At 37.7% G+C, this 15,907-nt stretch overlaps 2 protein-coding genes across 3 annotated transcripts; one reads left to right on the top strand and one right to left on the bottom strand.

Annotated features, from left to right (window-relative positions):
* Window positions 1–261: 261 nt before the first annotated feature.
* LOC106098528 (ubiquitin carboxyl-terminal hydrolase 47) lies at window positions 262–7,579 on the bottom strand. 2 transcript variants are annotated; one of them, XM_019354098.2, is made up of 12 exons: window positions 7,435–7,579; window positions 7,213–7,303; window positions 6,520–6,622; window positions 6,007–6,119; window positions 5,838–5,908; window positions 5,642–5,767; window positions 5,114–5,209; window positions 4,901–5,029; window positions 2,409–2,537; window positions 2,262–2,299; window positions 1,543–1,574; window positions 262–1,456 (listed from the first exon to the last, which is right to left on the bottom strand). In XM_019354098.2, the coding sequence occupies exons 2-12, from the start codon at window positions 7,289–7,291 to the stop codon at window positions 1,203–1,205; spliced, it is 1,170 nt and encodes a 389-aa protein (XP_019209643.1). In that variant the 5' UTR covers window positions 7,292–7,303; window positions 7,435–7,579; the 3' UTR covers window positions 262–1,202. The 2 variants fall into 2 exon arrangements, with proteins under 2 accessions (XP_019209643.1, XP_019209640.1); XM_019354095.2 differs by having other exon boundaries at window positions 7,213–7,579.
* A 2,557-nt stretch (window positions 7,580–10,136) lies between these two features.
* On the top strand, window positions 10,137–11,342 carry LOC100700484 (probable E3 ubiquitin-protein ligase RNF144A-A). The gene is made up of 3 exons (XM_013273890.2): window positions 10,137–10,157; window positions 10,249–10,401; window positions 10,487–11,342. Exons 1-3 carry the CDS (start codon window positions 10,137–10,139, stop codon window positions 10,946–10,948), a joined length of 636 nt encoding a protein of 211 aa, XP_013129344.1. The 3' UTR covers window positions 10,949–11,342.
* The last annotated feature ends 4,565 nt before the right edge of the window (window positions 11,343–15,907 follow it).

The raw sequence follows: 15,907 nt of genomic DNA, 5'->3' as shown, positions 1-15,907 counted from the left end.
ATGTGAAAGATATAGACATTTTGTATATTAGTCAGCAACTGTATAATTGCCTTACAAATTAAACCTCAGTAATCCACATACACAACAAATTCCACACTGCAACATGCAGGCAACATGGTATTAGAAAAGCTGACTGTCTCTAACTAGCAGCACCTATCACTGCTTGAATTCAAACACCTGATATACAGAGTAAACGATTAGAAAGTAAATATGAAGAAAAGCCACCTGGTGGCTAAAGGTGAAAATACAAGCCACCTTTCGCAACAGAGTTTGATGATGAGAGAACATCTGACAGCAGCAGCTCTGGACCACTTCAGTCTCTACCATGACACTCAGCTACATTTTGCTTTTGGACTGTTGGACATTGGTTTGGATGGTGAGCTCTAAAAATTAAGGCAGGACACTGCAATTAATATTGTCTGCAACAGGATTCAGAAATTGGAAGACAATGTGCAGAATATCAGTTGAAAGGTTGTCAGTGTTTATAAGTAGCCTATAGGCTATGTCAGCATACCACTCTTATAGCTGGTCTTTGTGTTTTCAGGTAACAACAGTAGGTAATAAACATACTTTTACAGTTTCTATTATGTAATATTAAAGCCAGAAATATATAAGTAATTCTAATATTTTTAAAAAGTATTGCTAAATATTAACAATGAGAGATTACATATCCATAACCATTCTAGTTACATTTTTGGATCAGTGCCTCCTTCTGGGTGAACTTTAAATTGCACATCAAACAAATATTTGATATTGTTCTGTCACTATCACTCACTATGGAGTGAGACCCTTTATTTATTTGGAAAATTATTTTTTATAATTTTGGGGAAAACTTTATGAATACAAAAGTTATTATTTGATCGTTAATGAAATCTTAGCATTGCATGTCATGGCTGCTTTTGTGCGTTAGAATTTACAGTGACAATGTGAAAAATACAGTTTTGATGCCTGAATTTCTTCCATGGTGATTAAAATTCATCCACATCATCATCATCACCACAGCACCTTTTTTGAGCTTCACACTTCAAACAACTGATTTTGCAATTATTTAAATGGCTTCTACAAAGTTGCTTTCATAACATCGACCATAGTTGTCTGTGAAATGCATTCATATCATTTTCATTTCTCCCTTGACAAAACTGGTTCTGTTACAAGCTGAAATTTTCAAAAACCACAAATTCTGGTGACCTTCTCCCCCTCCATCAGTTTCTGCTTAGAGCTGTGAGTATCATTGCAAGTATTACAATTAAGGCCAAAAAACCAGTGATGAAAGTAATCAGAAAAGTATTCGTCTTTATCTCTGAACTCTTGCCAGGTTGCAGAGCATCCTCGTGGATGTTCTTTTCTCCAGATTTCTTTATGTATTCATGCATTCTTCTTTTCTTTGGTTCATCCTTTTCCACTCTTCTCCTGGTCCTCTGTTGTTCTTTCAATTCCTCTGACTCTCTCTCTGAGGCTTCACAAAAGACATAGTAATTATTTGTCAGTGTTGAATGAACTTCTTAAACGATTTCTTGATGTTCAGTAGTTTTGTGATCTTACCTCTGTACATGACCAGATATGCAGTCCTGGAACTGTTGAACCATCATTTTGAAGTTCACACAGAGCAAGAAAGAAATTCAACAATGTACAGTAATCCATCAGTCATACATGCTTATTAAAGACATTAAAGTGCCCCAACAAGTGGTAAAAATAACTGCCTGTCACGGCGGGGTACGTCGGTGTGTTTTGTAAATGGACCCAAATGCAGACACTGAAAGCGGAACTGTAGTCTTTAAACAAAGGCGAGCCTTTATTAGGGCTGATGACGACAAGTGCAAACAACATGAACAGTGAGGAGAACTAAACTAACACCTAAACTGGAAAAAACTAAAACTTACTATGAAAACGGTGATAACTATGGAACAACAATGACGACTATGAATACTATGAATACAAAGACGAGACATGTAAGGTAAAAAGAACAAATGAAGACAGAGGACTTAAATACACACAGGAGGTGATCAGGGGAAGTGGAAGCACATAGGGAAACAGCCGAGACAAACAAGACTCTTTCAAAATAAACCAGGAAACACTGAAAAAATAACAATAATCAAAGACTAAAACTAAAACACACAAAACACTCGGTCGCAGAACCAGAACCGTGACACTGCCACTGAAAAAAAAATCTTTTTGTGAAAGTTTAGTAAATAAAGCTCACAAACTGCTCTAGATGTAAACTATCTGCTGTGTCAGACTTGTTAAACAAAAATTAAACTTACCTGTATGTCTTGGTTTTTGCAAACAGCTGTTCTTCAGCCTGTACACATCAACAAAAGCAAGATTAACATTAAAATGAGCCCTGCAGTTGTAACACTTTCTGTAGGTTTTAAATATGATGCATATTTAAATTATATTTAATCAGTCACCTTTGTCACATTACAGTCATCACAGTCATACCAGGTGTGGTCCTCCCTGGACAGCACAGTGGCTGTGTAATGTCCACCTCTCAGACTGCCCATGTGATTCACTATCCCATACACTTTGTACTTTTTGCCCTACAACAAAGAACATAGTGAGACATAAGAACATACAAAATTACAGCAAAAAGTAAGGAAGTCAGTGTTTGATTATTTCTTTGCCCTGACAATGCTTCTTGGTAATAAATCTCAGCGTTTGATACCCCAGGTACCAGATTCTCAGCACCTGTGAGCATGGACCCTGCTGCAGTGGTCAGTTTGTGTCTGACAAACATCCTGGTGGTCAGTGAGCATCCCAAGAAGACGACACCAAGAGAAGACCATTTCCTCATACTGTCAGCTCATAGATGGTCTTCTACAGATTTGCAGTCATATTTGGTGGAGGCAGTGTAATGGTGTGGGGCGTCATCTTCCTCAGTGGAAAAACTTGCGGAGGCAATCTCAGTGAAGAGTGATATCGAGATGAGATTCTGACACCAGTAGTAATCCCATATCGCCACAGTCTGGAGCTGAACTCTTTCCTCCAAGATGACATCCCTCGCTCCCACAGAGTGGGGTTTATCAGAGACTACCTCCAAAGTTTGGGAGTGGAGAGGATGGGATGGCCTTCCCGCAGTCCTGACCTCATTACCACTGAACACTTGTGGGCTCAGCTTCGTGGTGCTTTTCATGTCAGAATGACCAACATGACCACACTGGCTGACTTGTGACACTTGCAGTTGAAGAGTGGGATACCAGTCCCACAGCAGTGACCAAGCTGGTGTCCAGCGTGAGGAGGTCTCAGGCTCTTGTGGCTGTGTATGGTTCTTCCATATGCTACTAATGCATAGTAGTGCATTTCTCACAACAGAATTGATCTCTGCACCACTACTAAGGCTCTTCTCAAAACAATTAGTGCAAACTGCAAAACATGGTGGATAACTTGCAAAAGTGAGTCACTTCATCAAAAAGAAAAGTCAGTTGTTCAAAAGCAAGTCAGTTGCTCAAAATAAGTAGTCAATGCTTCAAAAGCAAGTCCCGTAATCAAAACAGATAATATATTCATCAAAAGCAAGTACTTATATCAATCAAAGTGTCTGGGCTGTCACAATTACAAGTCATTACACCAGCACCTTTGGTCACAAAATCAAATGGTTTGAACATGTTCTCATTGTGACGGATTTCTTTGTAGGTGCTTCCCAATGACATGTCAAGTCTGAAAACCATAAATTGTAAAGGAAACTCAAGACACTTCATATGCACTCTTGATAATATTCAATTGAAACTGTGCACAGCATTGTGCAACTGGGGAAATACAGTAAATCAAACATTTTACAGCAAACATAAACTTAGACAGTAAACCTTACTGCAGTAGTTATGAAACAAAAAAACCCCTGAAAAACAGACACTGCTGCATATCAATCATTGATATCTAGACGCTCCCGTCTGTCTGCCCACATATTTGCATCAACATCACAGCGAATGTCAGCTCTATCGATGCATCAGGGAAAGTATCTTCTGGAGTGTCGAATCCACCCTCTGCAGGACTCTGCTGTGATGTCATCACAAGCTTTTGTAGATTCAGTATGCACCTCATGCCAATCCTGTCTGTTGGTTTACATTATATATATACTTGTAGAGTAGGGGATACTGTAACGCGATTCACCTATGACTGGGTAGAAGAGGCTTTTCATTGGTTGCAAGTAAGAGTAACACACACCAATTTTCATTAGTGTGAGATAAGGTTCACCTGAGAAAAGTAATTTATGGAGATTTTCATGGAAACTCCTTAAAAATAGGGTTTTCAAAATGGGTGTACAAATTGTTTGACAAGATGTTCAATAATTTTGAGTGCACTGACACAAGCAATGAAATGAAGACTATTAGTTGTATGGACAATGACTATTCAGCCGGTACAAGTATAAATAATTGTGACATTCATGATAAAAGCAAGGAGATAGTGATGAATAGCAAGTCAAAAGTGACCATTCTTTAGATATTTGTACTTACTCAACTGCTTCATGTCCAAAGGCATTTGCCTTTGGACGAAATGAACATGAAACCGCCACAAGGTTGTGCCAAAACGACTACATGTTGTGGAGGTTGAACTAACTATTGTGCAAAGTTTAATTCTGTTGTGAGAAATGCACCAAAGCAACTGAGAAAAACTGTAAACAACACCAAGCAAGAGTCATTAGCAGAGTAAACTGTTTGGCATTGACAGAGAAGATCTGGCAAGTTTTTCATGGGTGTAACTGCTGCTCAACCTACAAATGCATTTCCTTACAAATGTGGGAGCATTTAAAGGAGAAATAAACAGGCTTTCCAACAGATACAAGATTAAATGCCAGGAAGCATTGTACAACAAAGAAACAATTGGCCAAACACAAATTTCCTTAGTTTTGTTCTGAGTTTATAGAAACAAAAACATAAGAGCAGGTTTCAGAGTGACTTCTTCTTACATTTGTTGTCATTTCAGATGGCACAGCGACACAGCAGTCTGACTTGAAATCTGACATGGTGTAGTAGTCAAAGTCAAATCTCTTCAGGAGTAGAATCAAGATGTGAGGAAACTTCACCATCTCACATCTCTAAAAACCACAAGAGAGATGATTACACACAGCAGAGTTTGACTAACAGACTCTGCTTAAAAAAAAAAAAACTAAGAAACTCACACTGGTTGCCTCTGTTTTCTTCTCACATTCTTCACAGTACACCATGTTGTCTCCACTGTATGACTTGGTTTGGAAAATCTTTTCAAATCCTCCTTCCTGCACAAACATACATGTTGCAATTTTAAAAAAAGAAGGGGGGCAGAAATCAAGCTCTTAAAGAAAGAGTTAGTTACAGAAACCAACTAGTAAAACACATTCACATACACAACTGAAAAGCTTTCACACACACTAGTAAAGCGTGCTCATTGTAACCCCCATACTCTGGCCTGACATGGTCCTGGGAGTCTGAGGAGTCTAAGCAGGAGTTAATGGTCCCATAGGAGGACTGAGTGGAGGAAGCCCAGGAAAGAAAGTGGACAAAATATTTTGTAGCCAATATATATATATATATATTAATTACAAATCACAATAATAAGCTTTCTTTAGCATCACATTTTGTACTTTTCTGTACCAATGACAGAATTATCTCTCCATTAACTCAAAAACAGCATGACCAGAGGTGCAGTCTGAGCCCTGGCTGCTGCTTACCATGCTGTATGTTTCATCAGGGTTGTCTCTGAGAGACAGTGGAAGAGTCCAGAAAGGATTTGTCTCTTCATTGATGACGTGGCCTTTGGAGCATTTTGTTGTGTACATCAGCTGACCCTCAAAAAGCTTTAACACAGAAATATCAGTTAGAAAACATTCTGGTTTCTCAGTGTTATTTGGATGGTAAGATTCTCACCTCAGAGACCCGTGGGCTGACCTTACATAAAATCAGATCCAGGCAGTCGGCAGCATCACGCTGCTGAGAAACTGAAAATTACATGTAAATGTTACTCATCACAGCCACTATGTGACCTTTTCTTTGAGTTTACCTTTGATGTTTATGTTTTACCAACTGGTCATCTCACCATTATGGATCTCCAAAGTCTTTGTTATCTTTTCTGTTCCACACGTTCTTTTCTTTAGTAGTTCAAAGATGTTTCTCAGCTCTTGGTCTATTTTCTGTGATTCTGGATCCAACCTTCAGGAAAACAGTTATTTCTTATGTAATATTGACTTTTTACGGTCCAGTCACCATGAAGCTAGAGTTTAATACCTACTAATGATTACATGCAGAGTGGTTTATAAACACATGGAGAGTGAAAAGAGAGGTAACCAAAGAAGGAATGCTCAGTGCATTATGGGAACCCCCCTAAACCTGTTGCTGCATAAATAAAGGAGGACTGAGGATCACCTGATCCAGTCTTAACTACAAGCTATGACATAAAAGAAAGTTTTAAGCCTAATCTTAAAAGAAGAGATCGTGTCTGTCTCCTGAATCCAAACTGGAAGCTGGTTCCACAGAGAAGCGGTATATTTGTTTGTTTATTTGTTTCTAATTAGCATCAGATGTGAAATGTAAGCAATCTAAAATCTCCCACCTGTCGTGAATCTCAGGTGTCATGAAGAGAACTTGCATGATGCTGTTGAGATAACATGTGGCTCCTTGATTTTTCAGGCCATGAAATTTCTTCTGCTGGATTACTTTGGGGAAAAAAGAAAGAAAAAAATAGCATAATTTTTATAAATGACTGTAGAAAAAATTACAAAAATTTTAAAGACCTCAGCCACAATAATTATGCATATTTAAAGCATGTATAAGTAATTAATTTTACAGTTTTTGACAGACCAATACGTTTGTTGTATCTATTTATGAAAACTCTTATGTGATGTGAGATTGTGTGGGAAAATCCCAGTAGATCAGCAGTTTTTGAAATATTTCAAACTGCCAAGGCATCAGCGATTCAAAGTCACTTAAACCATTTTTCTTCCTGGTTTTGATGTTCATCGTGAACGTCAGCAGGTCATCTTGACCATGTCCACATGCAGTGGGTTGGTGCCCTGTGACTGGCTATTAGATGCCTTATAGAATAGTTGAACAGGTGTACCTAATAAAGTGATCTCTGAATGTATAATGTAGCCTGGGCCTTATGGGGATATGGTTTAAAGATGTTTCTTTTCTGTGACAGTTACAGCTTTATAAATCCTGCTGTATGCGGTGCTTTAGTTTTATTTATTTATTTATTTATTTATTTTTGTCCAGCAAGTGTTCAGTATAAAAGACTTCAACTCACCCGCATCTGCATCCTCTCTTAGTTTTTTCGTCTCTTCTGTGTTCACTTCTTCCAGGTTCCGTTTCCTGGAGCTGATCATCTTGAATCTCTCCTTGAGGATAAATTGTTTTGCTTTTTTTAAAATCTGAGTTTATTTGTTAAAAATATCCAGCTCTTTGTTGCACCATCTCATATTCCATATTTTCACCCAGGAATAGTTTCGACTTTGAACCATCGGCTCACCTTCTTTTCTTGTTGTCCACCGATGTCGCTGTTTGCTGCAAGTTCAGATTGAACTTTCTATTTAAGAGCAGGTTCTATACAATGATTATTTTATATTTTAAAGAGAAGAAAGTTGAGATTCTATACTACGCGCGCCATGGGATTGTTGCGCAGGCAGGCACAGGGGAGCAGCTTACTCACTCGTGTCAGCTTGAAATCCGCTCAAAGGGCACATGATCCACTGGAGAGTCTCCATGCAAAAGTCCAAGTGGTCATAAAATACTGGCAGACACTGTTTGATACACCTTAGCGTAATTTTTAAAACTGGAAGAGACTTTTTATAACATTGTGATTTTGAATGCAGCTCGTCAGTGTTTACATTTCCAGCTTTCCATCAAACGGACTGAGTTCCTCTTCCTTTTTATGTTTAGATGAGACGAAAGTTTTAGAGTTTACAACTATTATTATTATTATTATTATTATTATCATTATTATTATTATTATTATTATTATTATCATGGAATGAGTACAGATTGTGTATCCCATTTTTGTATTTTCATCATAACAACAACATACGGAGCTCTTTACGAGCCTCGTTGTCGCGGTCTCATGTGGAAATTTAATTCACTTGGACCCGATCATATCCTGACACGCGAACGAAAGTGGAATAACACATCCTTTGCATATAGGCAGATGCAAATGGCTTAGTGTTATTTAGTGTGTTATTTATTGGCTACTTAATAAAGAGAGAGAGAAAGAAAAGGGAAAAAACAGGCTGAGGTAAATCTATGTGATTGGAGTGGAGCCCCTTTGACTGTTCGTTTACAAAACTTTGGTGATAAAATGTAACGTCAAACAACAAACACCCATGGATTTGTTTTCTCTGTTAAATTAAAATGATCCCTATTTCTTGTTTTGTAGAGAGAGCCTCTGACTGGACCACTACGCGTCATACCGCGACCACATGACCAAGAAAATAACGTCGCTGTTTCGACCTGCGGGCAGCTGCGACTTCTGTTCTTCTTTGAAAAAAAAGAAAAGGTCACCGTCCGGATCTCTATTTGGCAAGTCTTCATTTTTAAACTTTACTCGTCAGGTACACATGAATGTTTTTGTTTGATGTGCTTTGTTCTAACAGATGATGGAAAGAAGATTATTGCGGTTGTGTCTTCTGGTATGGTAGACAAAAATTTCCTTGCGAGTAGGATTTGACAATTTTGGGAATTCTGACATCGTTGGATTTTGGCAATTCCTCTCTGACCTCCGTTTTCATGTTTTGAATTAAATAATGGGAGTGCTGGGTGCTATTGGCCATTTAGTTGTTTCGTCTGAAACAAAGTTCAGTTTTTTCGCTTTTAATATCCGTCTGCGCATCGGGATAACTTTCATTTGGGAACTATTTCCAAAGCAAGTCAAGAGGTCGAAAGATGATGAAGATTATTCAGCGTCAAAGTGAGTAACATACTATTAATTTGCTCTAATCTGAATTTGAGCAGCGATATATTGTCGGAACTCTTGGAATCGCGTCAGGCTTGACTTTTTCCACGCTCTCTTATATTATGCATGGGCCACAGAGTGCTTACGCACTCTCCAAAGGCGCAGGTGGATGTGTGTGTGAATGCCCCCTCCTCCTCCGCCACCAACAACAACAGCTCTCAGAATTAAAGCACCATTCTGCAACTCTGTCGCTTACTATAGACTCTAATGCGTGCGCACCAAGACACACACAGTTGTGCATGTGCACCTTTTATCTTTCCTGTAATGTCTACTTGTACGCGTAATGTTAGACAAAGCACCCAGCATAAAGGAAAGGTGTAGTGAGAGAGGGAATAAAACATGTTAATCATATGTGAATGCATGTAGAATATCTGGTTTAGTGACAGCCCCTGATGGAGTGAAGTCCAAAGTGGATGAAATGAGAGAGAGAAAAAACTTTTTAGCGAGATCTCTGTTTGTTTTGTTGTAGATGGTCTGAAGACGGCGCTGAGTCAAAATGGGCTCGAAAATGTCTAAAAAGAAAAGGATTTCTCATCAGAGGAGCAGAAGTCCTTCTCAAGACTCCAGGAGCAGTTTAACATATGAGGAGGAGAAGTGCTACGACCCATCTGACTCTACACTTACATTTGTGGATGGAGATGATGAGTTGGATTGTAAGTCTTCAGACTATGAATTCTACGTTTACTGGGCCACAGATAATGTTGGGAAGAGTGTATAACAGCAATAAGATTTTTCATGTGTCACTCATAGTCTTGTATGAGGACTTCAAGTCGCCGAGAGCGCTGATGTCTTGCGGCCATGCTGTCACTCCCATGTCTCTCACCAACTGGTGTCTTAGCTTGTTGAATCAGGTAGGATATTACATGTTCATCTACTCACAAACCCCAAATAAATTAACAGTGATTTTTTAACTGAGTGTATATTACTATAACTACTGAGTTGCAGGCACAAAATAAGGCACCAATTCAACATTTACAGGAATATAATGCAGAACTGACAACTCTCATGATGTCAAGAACGTTTGTATGTTGTTTTCCCAGATAGAGCAGAAACGCACTATATAAGTTTTATATGAGTTTAAGTAATGGGTCATCAGTGCAGGAATTAATTAATGGGGGTTTTCTTAGTCTGGTAATTCTCAAGCTTTCTTTCTGGATTGCTACTTCAGAATCCAAAAATAAATAAATAAAGCATTCACAGTCTTGTAGGAATGGAATCGAATAGGCATGAGACTGGACTGCGGCTCAGTTAATTGATATACTATTGTTAGCAGTTGCTATTTGTTCCACACGTTTAGCTTTCACTGATTGATATGTGTTTTTGTATATTCTGTTTCAGGGCGAGAGCAGGTTTGTGTGCGGCCAAACTGAATGTCATGCTGAGTGGTCTTTTGAGGAGGTTTGTAAAATGGCTCTTCTAACCCCGGAAGAAATCGAGTACTTTGAAAAGAAAATGTTCAGCAACTCTAAGGATGTCTTTGACGTTAAATCAGTAAGTTTATTTACATAGTCTGCATTTCTGCACCATATTTGTCCAAATGTTGAGCATTAAATAAATAATCGTTTTTTATTAACAGTGTCCTGGCTGCAAGTCTTCAGTGCTGAGAACTGACTTCAGTAATCTGTGTACTGAATGTACAGTGTGCACAGCTGATCTAAATCGGACCTTTACGTTCTGCTGGCAGTGTTTGAGGGAATGGAAAGGTCCGTCCCCACGTTCAAACCGATGTGAAAATCATGGCTGCATCAATAAGTCCTTAGAAACTCTGAGAAAATGTCCAGATATCACCTTCCAGAATGTGGAGGGCATCACTGGCTGTCCCTCAATCCGTGCCTGTCCCACATGTGGCTTCCTAGTGGAACATGACACAACTGGGTGTAAAAACATCTTCTGTACACGTTGTAAGGTGCAGTTCTGCTTTGTTTGCCTCAAAATGAAAGAGGAATGTTTTGAGACGAGTGAATATTACAAACCTTGTTCCAGTGGCGTGGCCCCTAGACAGACTTCTATACCCGTGTGTCAGTGGGATGATTGCTAGATTGTTACAGAAATGTTGTTATTATGTTATTCACATAGAAAAACTATCAGCTCAGTAAGCTGGTAAAGCCTGATTTGAAATTTACCACTAAGCTACAGTTACCACAATCTCATGCAGTGACTTTCTGTGTCTCAAATACAGCAATAAGTCAGATTAAGACCAGTTATCATCAAATTAATATATTAGCATTCTAAAATTAAGTGTTTTACTTCTATTAGTTGAAAAAATTTCTTCATTTTCTAATACAGAATTCACTTTCTAATATTTAATGGAAAAAATTTCTACACCAGAAATCTGAAGAATGTAGCTGTGCACCAGACTTTTATAGACTTTTAAAATAACTTTTTGGATAATTTCTCACTTTTTAAATTTTCCTTGTACCCTAGGAATCCCCTTTTCTCCTCACCATGTCAAACAAGATTGTTAACTGCAGTAAACTTTAACAATAATAAATAAATTGTGCGTCTTTTTAAAAGAAAAAATTTGTCCTAAAACATGTGGATGAAAATTCATTTTATGCACATTGTGATTGCTCTTTGACAGCGGGTTTTCTACCAGTCTGCATCAGAGCAAAATTTCCTTTTGGCATTAAATTTATTGTTGGGATTTACTCAAGAGGTGTCAGTTTTGTGACTAAAAGGTGTAGACGTAGGTGTTTTGCTGACCGTATTGTGTAAGTATTTGTGAGAGTATCCTTTTCATGCCACAAAATTTGGCACTTCCAACTGCTTTTGTTTGGGAAAATATTCTGTTTCAGAGTGCAGAATTTGGCAATATGAGAGTATTTAAATTAGGTATATAAATGTGGTTTTCTAAAGTTTGTACTGCAAATGAACATTAATGGCCCTTACTGCAGCAACTGAAAGTGGCTGCAGTAAGGGCCTGGCAGAGCATCTCAGGAGTGGATTTGGTGATGTCCATAGTTTCTAGATTTCAGCCAGTCATTGACTGCAAGCATTAAAAACACTGCTTATATGTATAATTATGTTAGTTTGTCCAATTGAGTGCCCGAAAGGATGGACTATGTATAAAAATGTAATGTAATGTGTGAACAGCTAACACAATACTTTTGTTAAAACCTTTGAATTAAAGTTGAAAGTCTGCACTTCAGTCACATCTCGATTAATGGATTGATTTAAAATCCACGGTGGTGGTTTAAACAGGCGAAACAAATACTTAGCCTTAACCATACATCATCCTGTTTGAGACCCAATATATCTGGTCGATATCACAATATTATAAGTATTGCCTCAATAGAAATAGAGCTGTCTTTCAGATCACATTCTTATCTTGGCTCAGCCCTTGGTTTCTGCCTTCTATGTGTTGAAGTCACCCAGTAACTGTCTGCTTTTAGCAGTGATCGGTTTCTGTAAATACTGTAACAGCCAGATTCCTCTGTTGTAATCTGGAGTTTAAAGAAACACGATAGCACAAACAAACATGGAAGAGTTTTAAGAAAAGGATCTCTCTAGCAAAAGTCCAGTTAAACATCTGATTGCTTAAAGTGTCTCAAAAATAAGATATGAAACGCATTATGCAGTGTGCTACAAACATGATGTATTTTATTATATGAAAAATAAAGACCAAAAAAGGGACATCAGTAAGTGCATAACAATAATATGATCATGTGAGTGCATATGAGATCATAATAAAGACTTCACAATAAATGATTTTGTCAGTGAGTCTGTCGTGAGTCTGTCGTGTTCCTTCATGCGGGTCGATCTCCTCCACCAGGCAGCATCAGCAGTGTGTGGATGACGGACATGTGCTTAATCCCATAAGACACCAGCAGGGCTTTGTCCTCCAGCGGCTTCGTCCTGAACACCACCCGCATTTCACCAACTGAGCAGAAGCAGAGAGAAGAGCTTTAAAGAGCTGGGCTTGCTTCAAGCCTTTTAGAGTAGATCAGCAAAGCTAATATTTGGATCATTTAATGTATGTGATCTCATCAGTTAGTGATACTAGCAAAAGATGATTTGATTTGTATTTTTTCAAAGAAAGTTTCTGCTTAGAAGACAGTTTTCATTATTAAATCATTATATCTGCTGTAGACAACTAAAAGTCATGTTTGTGGTTATTGTGTGTGTGGTCTGACTGGCTGAAGACAACATACATAGACACTGCACTTGCACCTGCATTTAAATAGAGCATTCTGTAAACAGAATCTGCTGTTCAATAAAAATATGACATTTGCATTTCTATAAAAATGTAAAAGCAGACGATAACAAAAGTCATGCTTACTTATCACCAGCGCTTTGGCGATTTTGCTTTTCAGCTCCATCACAGTGAGGACCTTCATCTGGTCCATATTGTCACAAATATCGACTATCTTCTCCTCTCCCCTCGGTCCATTTACTTTCAGCTGGACGGACATTTTAGCACTAAGAGCTGGATCTGTTTCCACTTCAATAAGACTTTTATCAAGGCTTTTAACTTCAACTATCATGTCCGGGAGACAAAATCCCAGCAGTCGCCGCCCATTTAGGTATTCAGGTAAACAACTTCCTCCTGTGGAATACTTCGGCACACTGTGAGTGGCGAGTCAGTTCTAACTATGGGCAAGATGTGGGCTCAGCAAGCAGGGTGTCCTCCAACTCCCAAATAAAAATATGTTTTGTGTTTTTCTTCAGCCAGTGGAAAAAGCAACACGAGCACAGTTTCTAATGTGTGATTGGGACATGGAGCAGATGCTGTATACCTCAATGGTTTATTGGTTTAATAATGAAGCTAGGTCATCAGCAAATTTCTGAGTCATATCTCTGGCATCAAGTCTGTTTTGGACCTGGTCATGCGCCAGTTTTTGGTTGAGATAAGTTTCGGGAATTATAAGTAAACATTAACTTTTTTTTTTTTTTTACTTTCTGTTGCTTTCCACCAGTTACAATAATGAAAGGCTGAATTGTTTTATTTAGGTTATCAGTGCACCTCACAGATTTATTGCTTTATTTTGAAAATATGTGTTTTTATTGCACTACCTTTGGAACTTATTTAAAATAAAGCTCTGTAAGATTCTGTCCTTTTGCAGTGGGATGGTGGACAGTACAGTCAACTTTTCATGAGGATCAGGATAAAAAAAACACACAGAAAACCCAGAGTTATTACATGACCCGTGCTGACAGTTGTTATGAGGTGTTTGTGCTGAGATGCTGTGTTTCACTTTTTTGAAACGTGGAGCTGTGTGTTACAGTCAAACATCTGCACTTTCGTCTCACCTGTTCAAAGGTTGTTGTTCCAGAAGATTTGTTCAGATACAACTTTACAAACATATGCTGTGCTGCCAGGTTCTTCTTAAAGAGACACGAGTTTCCCCCGAAACCCCTCTAAACAAGCCAAACTTCTTCATTCATTTTCTGATTTTACTGTCATCAAATTAACATTTTACATGCTAACTGAGGCCTTTAGAGACGTAGCTCTTGAAAGTTTATATGGACCTCAAATTTTTGGACATGCCCTTACCAGACCGATGGGCAGAAACAATTACTTTTTTTAAGATCACAGCTGATGTCTTTCCTCCTAGGCATTGCGTTAACACATGCCTGAAAACTCCATACAAGTGTTCACACTTACTTGATGATCAGTTATTCAAGTATTTTTGATTACCATGGAAGTAACGAGGTTGTACTTAGTTTTTCACACCCTCCTTCGGCATTTTGCCTTAATTTCTGAGCACTAATGGCATGCCGTAAAATGTCATCATTTGTTGTTTATCTGAGGCTGTATTTACCTAATCTTAAGACCTGATTATTTTTAAAATTTCTGGATGCATAAAACCTCAAAAGTGACAGAGGGTGGGGTTTCTTTTTTACCACAACTACACCTTATCCACTGAAAGACTAGGTCACAACTATGGATTCATTGTCTCATTTGTGGAGTAACTTGTGTGGTTTCATAATTCTGAAATTATATTTAAATGTTGTTGTTTTTTAAATGGTAATAATACCATTACGACTGAAAAATTGCTTTTAAAACAGTCCAACAAGACATGAAGGAACAAGTAACTAACATTGTCACAATTAAATATCATTTCAGAGACACAGTTTTCCAAGGAATATTTTGTGGGTTGTTTTTTTAGTTTTAGTTTTTGTTTGTTTTGTTTTTTGTTTGTTTGTTTAAGTGTTTAAAGTGTTGATGATTAACTGTACATTAAAACGGAGTCAGTGCGCCACCTGGTGTTAACTTAAAAATGAAAGCTATTTACATATAAAGTTTGAAGATTTTAATTGTTTGTTTTGGTTTTTTGTTGTTGTCACTTTTTTTGGAGTCTGTAAGATGTCATAAGATGAAAAAACGTTTATTTGTTTCATTTGTTCATCATTGTTTCATTATATTTATCACCTTACATTTTATGTCAATGCATTTTTTATGATGAAAGAGCAACTTTCTGCTTTATGAGAATAAGTAATTTTCATTCGTGTTTCAGTTTCCTTGATATGAAAATCCTTCATCTTCACATTTCTTCATCTTGATTGTTCAGAATCAGAATCAGAATCAGAAAGGGTTTTATTGCCAAATGTTGAGCAGGTTGACAACATTAGGAATTTGCTGCGGTACTTGGTGCAAAACATACTGTCAGACAACGCTTAAATAAAAATTAAAATTAAAAGTGCTAAGTAGATAGATATATAACAGATATATCAGTATGGTTTTAACAAGAAATAGAGGTGTAAAAGACGAGACAGACAATTTCTTGCATGAAAGTCTCCATTACATTTTTTATGCAATCTTTAAACTGGGTAAAGGAACCACAGAAAGCACACAGACCATTTCAAATGTTGAACAAGATTTAGTAATAACGTGACCATCAGTAACACAAAGTGAAAACATGTCTCACCCATTGCTGTGACACTCCAGACTGTGATTTGATGTGACTTAGGCCTAGGCTTTATTATTATTAGTAGTAGTAGTATTATTATTATTATTATTATCATTATTATTATTATTATTATATATGAAGTAGTG

This window comes from Oreochromis niloticus, linkage group LG3, assembly GCF_001858045.2.
Source record: "Oreochromis niloticus isolate F11D_XX linkage group LG3, O_niloticus_UMD_NMBU, whole genome shotgun sequence".
In the NCBI taxonomy this organism is placed as follows: domain Eukaryota; kingdom Metazoa; phylum Chordata; class Actinopteri; order Cichliformes; family Cichlidae; genus Oreochromis; species Oreochromis niloticus.
Note: the sequence above shows the minus strand (reverse complement) of the source record. Positions and strands in the feature narration are given on the sequence as shown.

What these genes read in the sequence shown, in the direction of transcription:
- LOC100700484 (XM_013273890.2), top strand. Translation starts at nt 10,137, where the DNA reads ATGAGACTGGACTGCGGCTCA. An exon ending in TGAGACTGGACTGCGGCTCA is followed by an intron (nt 10,158 to 10,248) that starts GTTAATTGATAT and finishes ATTCTGTTTCAG; the next exon opens with GGCGAGAGCAGGTTTGTGTG. An exon ending in ATGTCTTTGACGTTAAATCA is followed by an intron (nt 10,402 to 10,486) that starts GTAAGTTTATTT and finishes TTTTATTAACAG; the next exon opens with TGTCCTGGCTGCAAGTCTTC.
- LOC106098528 (XM_019354095.2), bottom strand. Translation starts at nt 7,291, where the DNA reads ATGATCAGCTCCAGGAAACGGAACCTGGAAGAAGTGAACACAGAAGAG. An exon ending in ACACCTGAGATTCACGACAG is followed by an intron (nt 6,120 to 6,519) that starts GTGGGAGATTTT and finishes GTTTTCCTGAAG; the next exon opens with GTTGGATCCAGAATCACAGA. An exon ending in GACTTTGGAGATCCATAATG is followed by an intron (nt 5,909 to 6,006) that starts GTGAGATGACCA and finishes TGTAATTTTCAG; the next exon opens with TTTCTCAGCAGCGTGATGCT.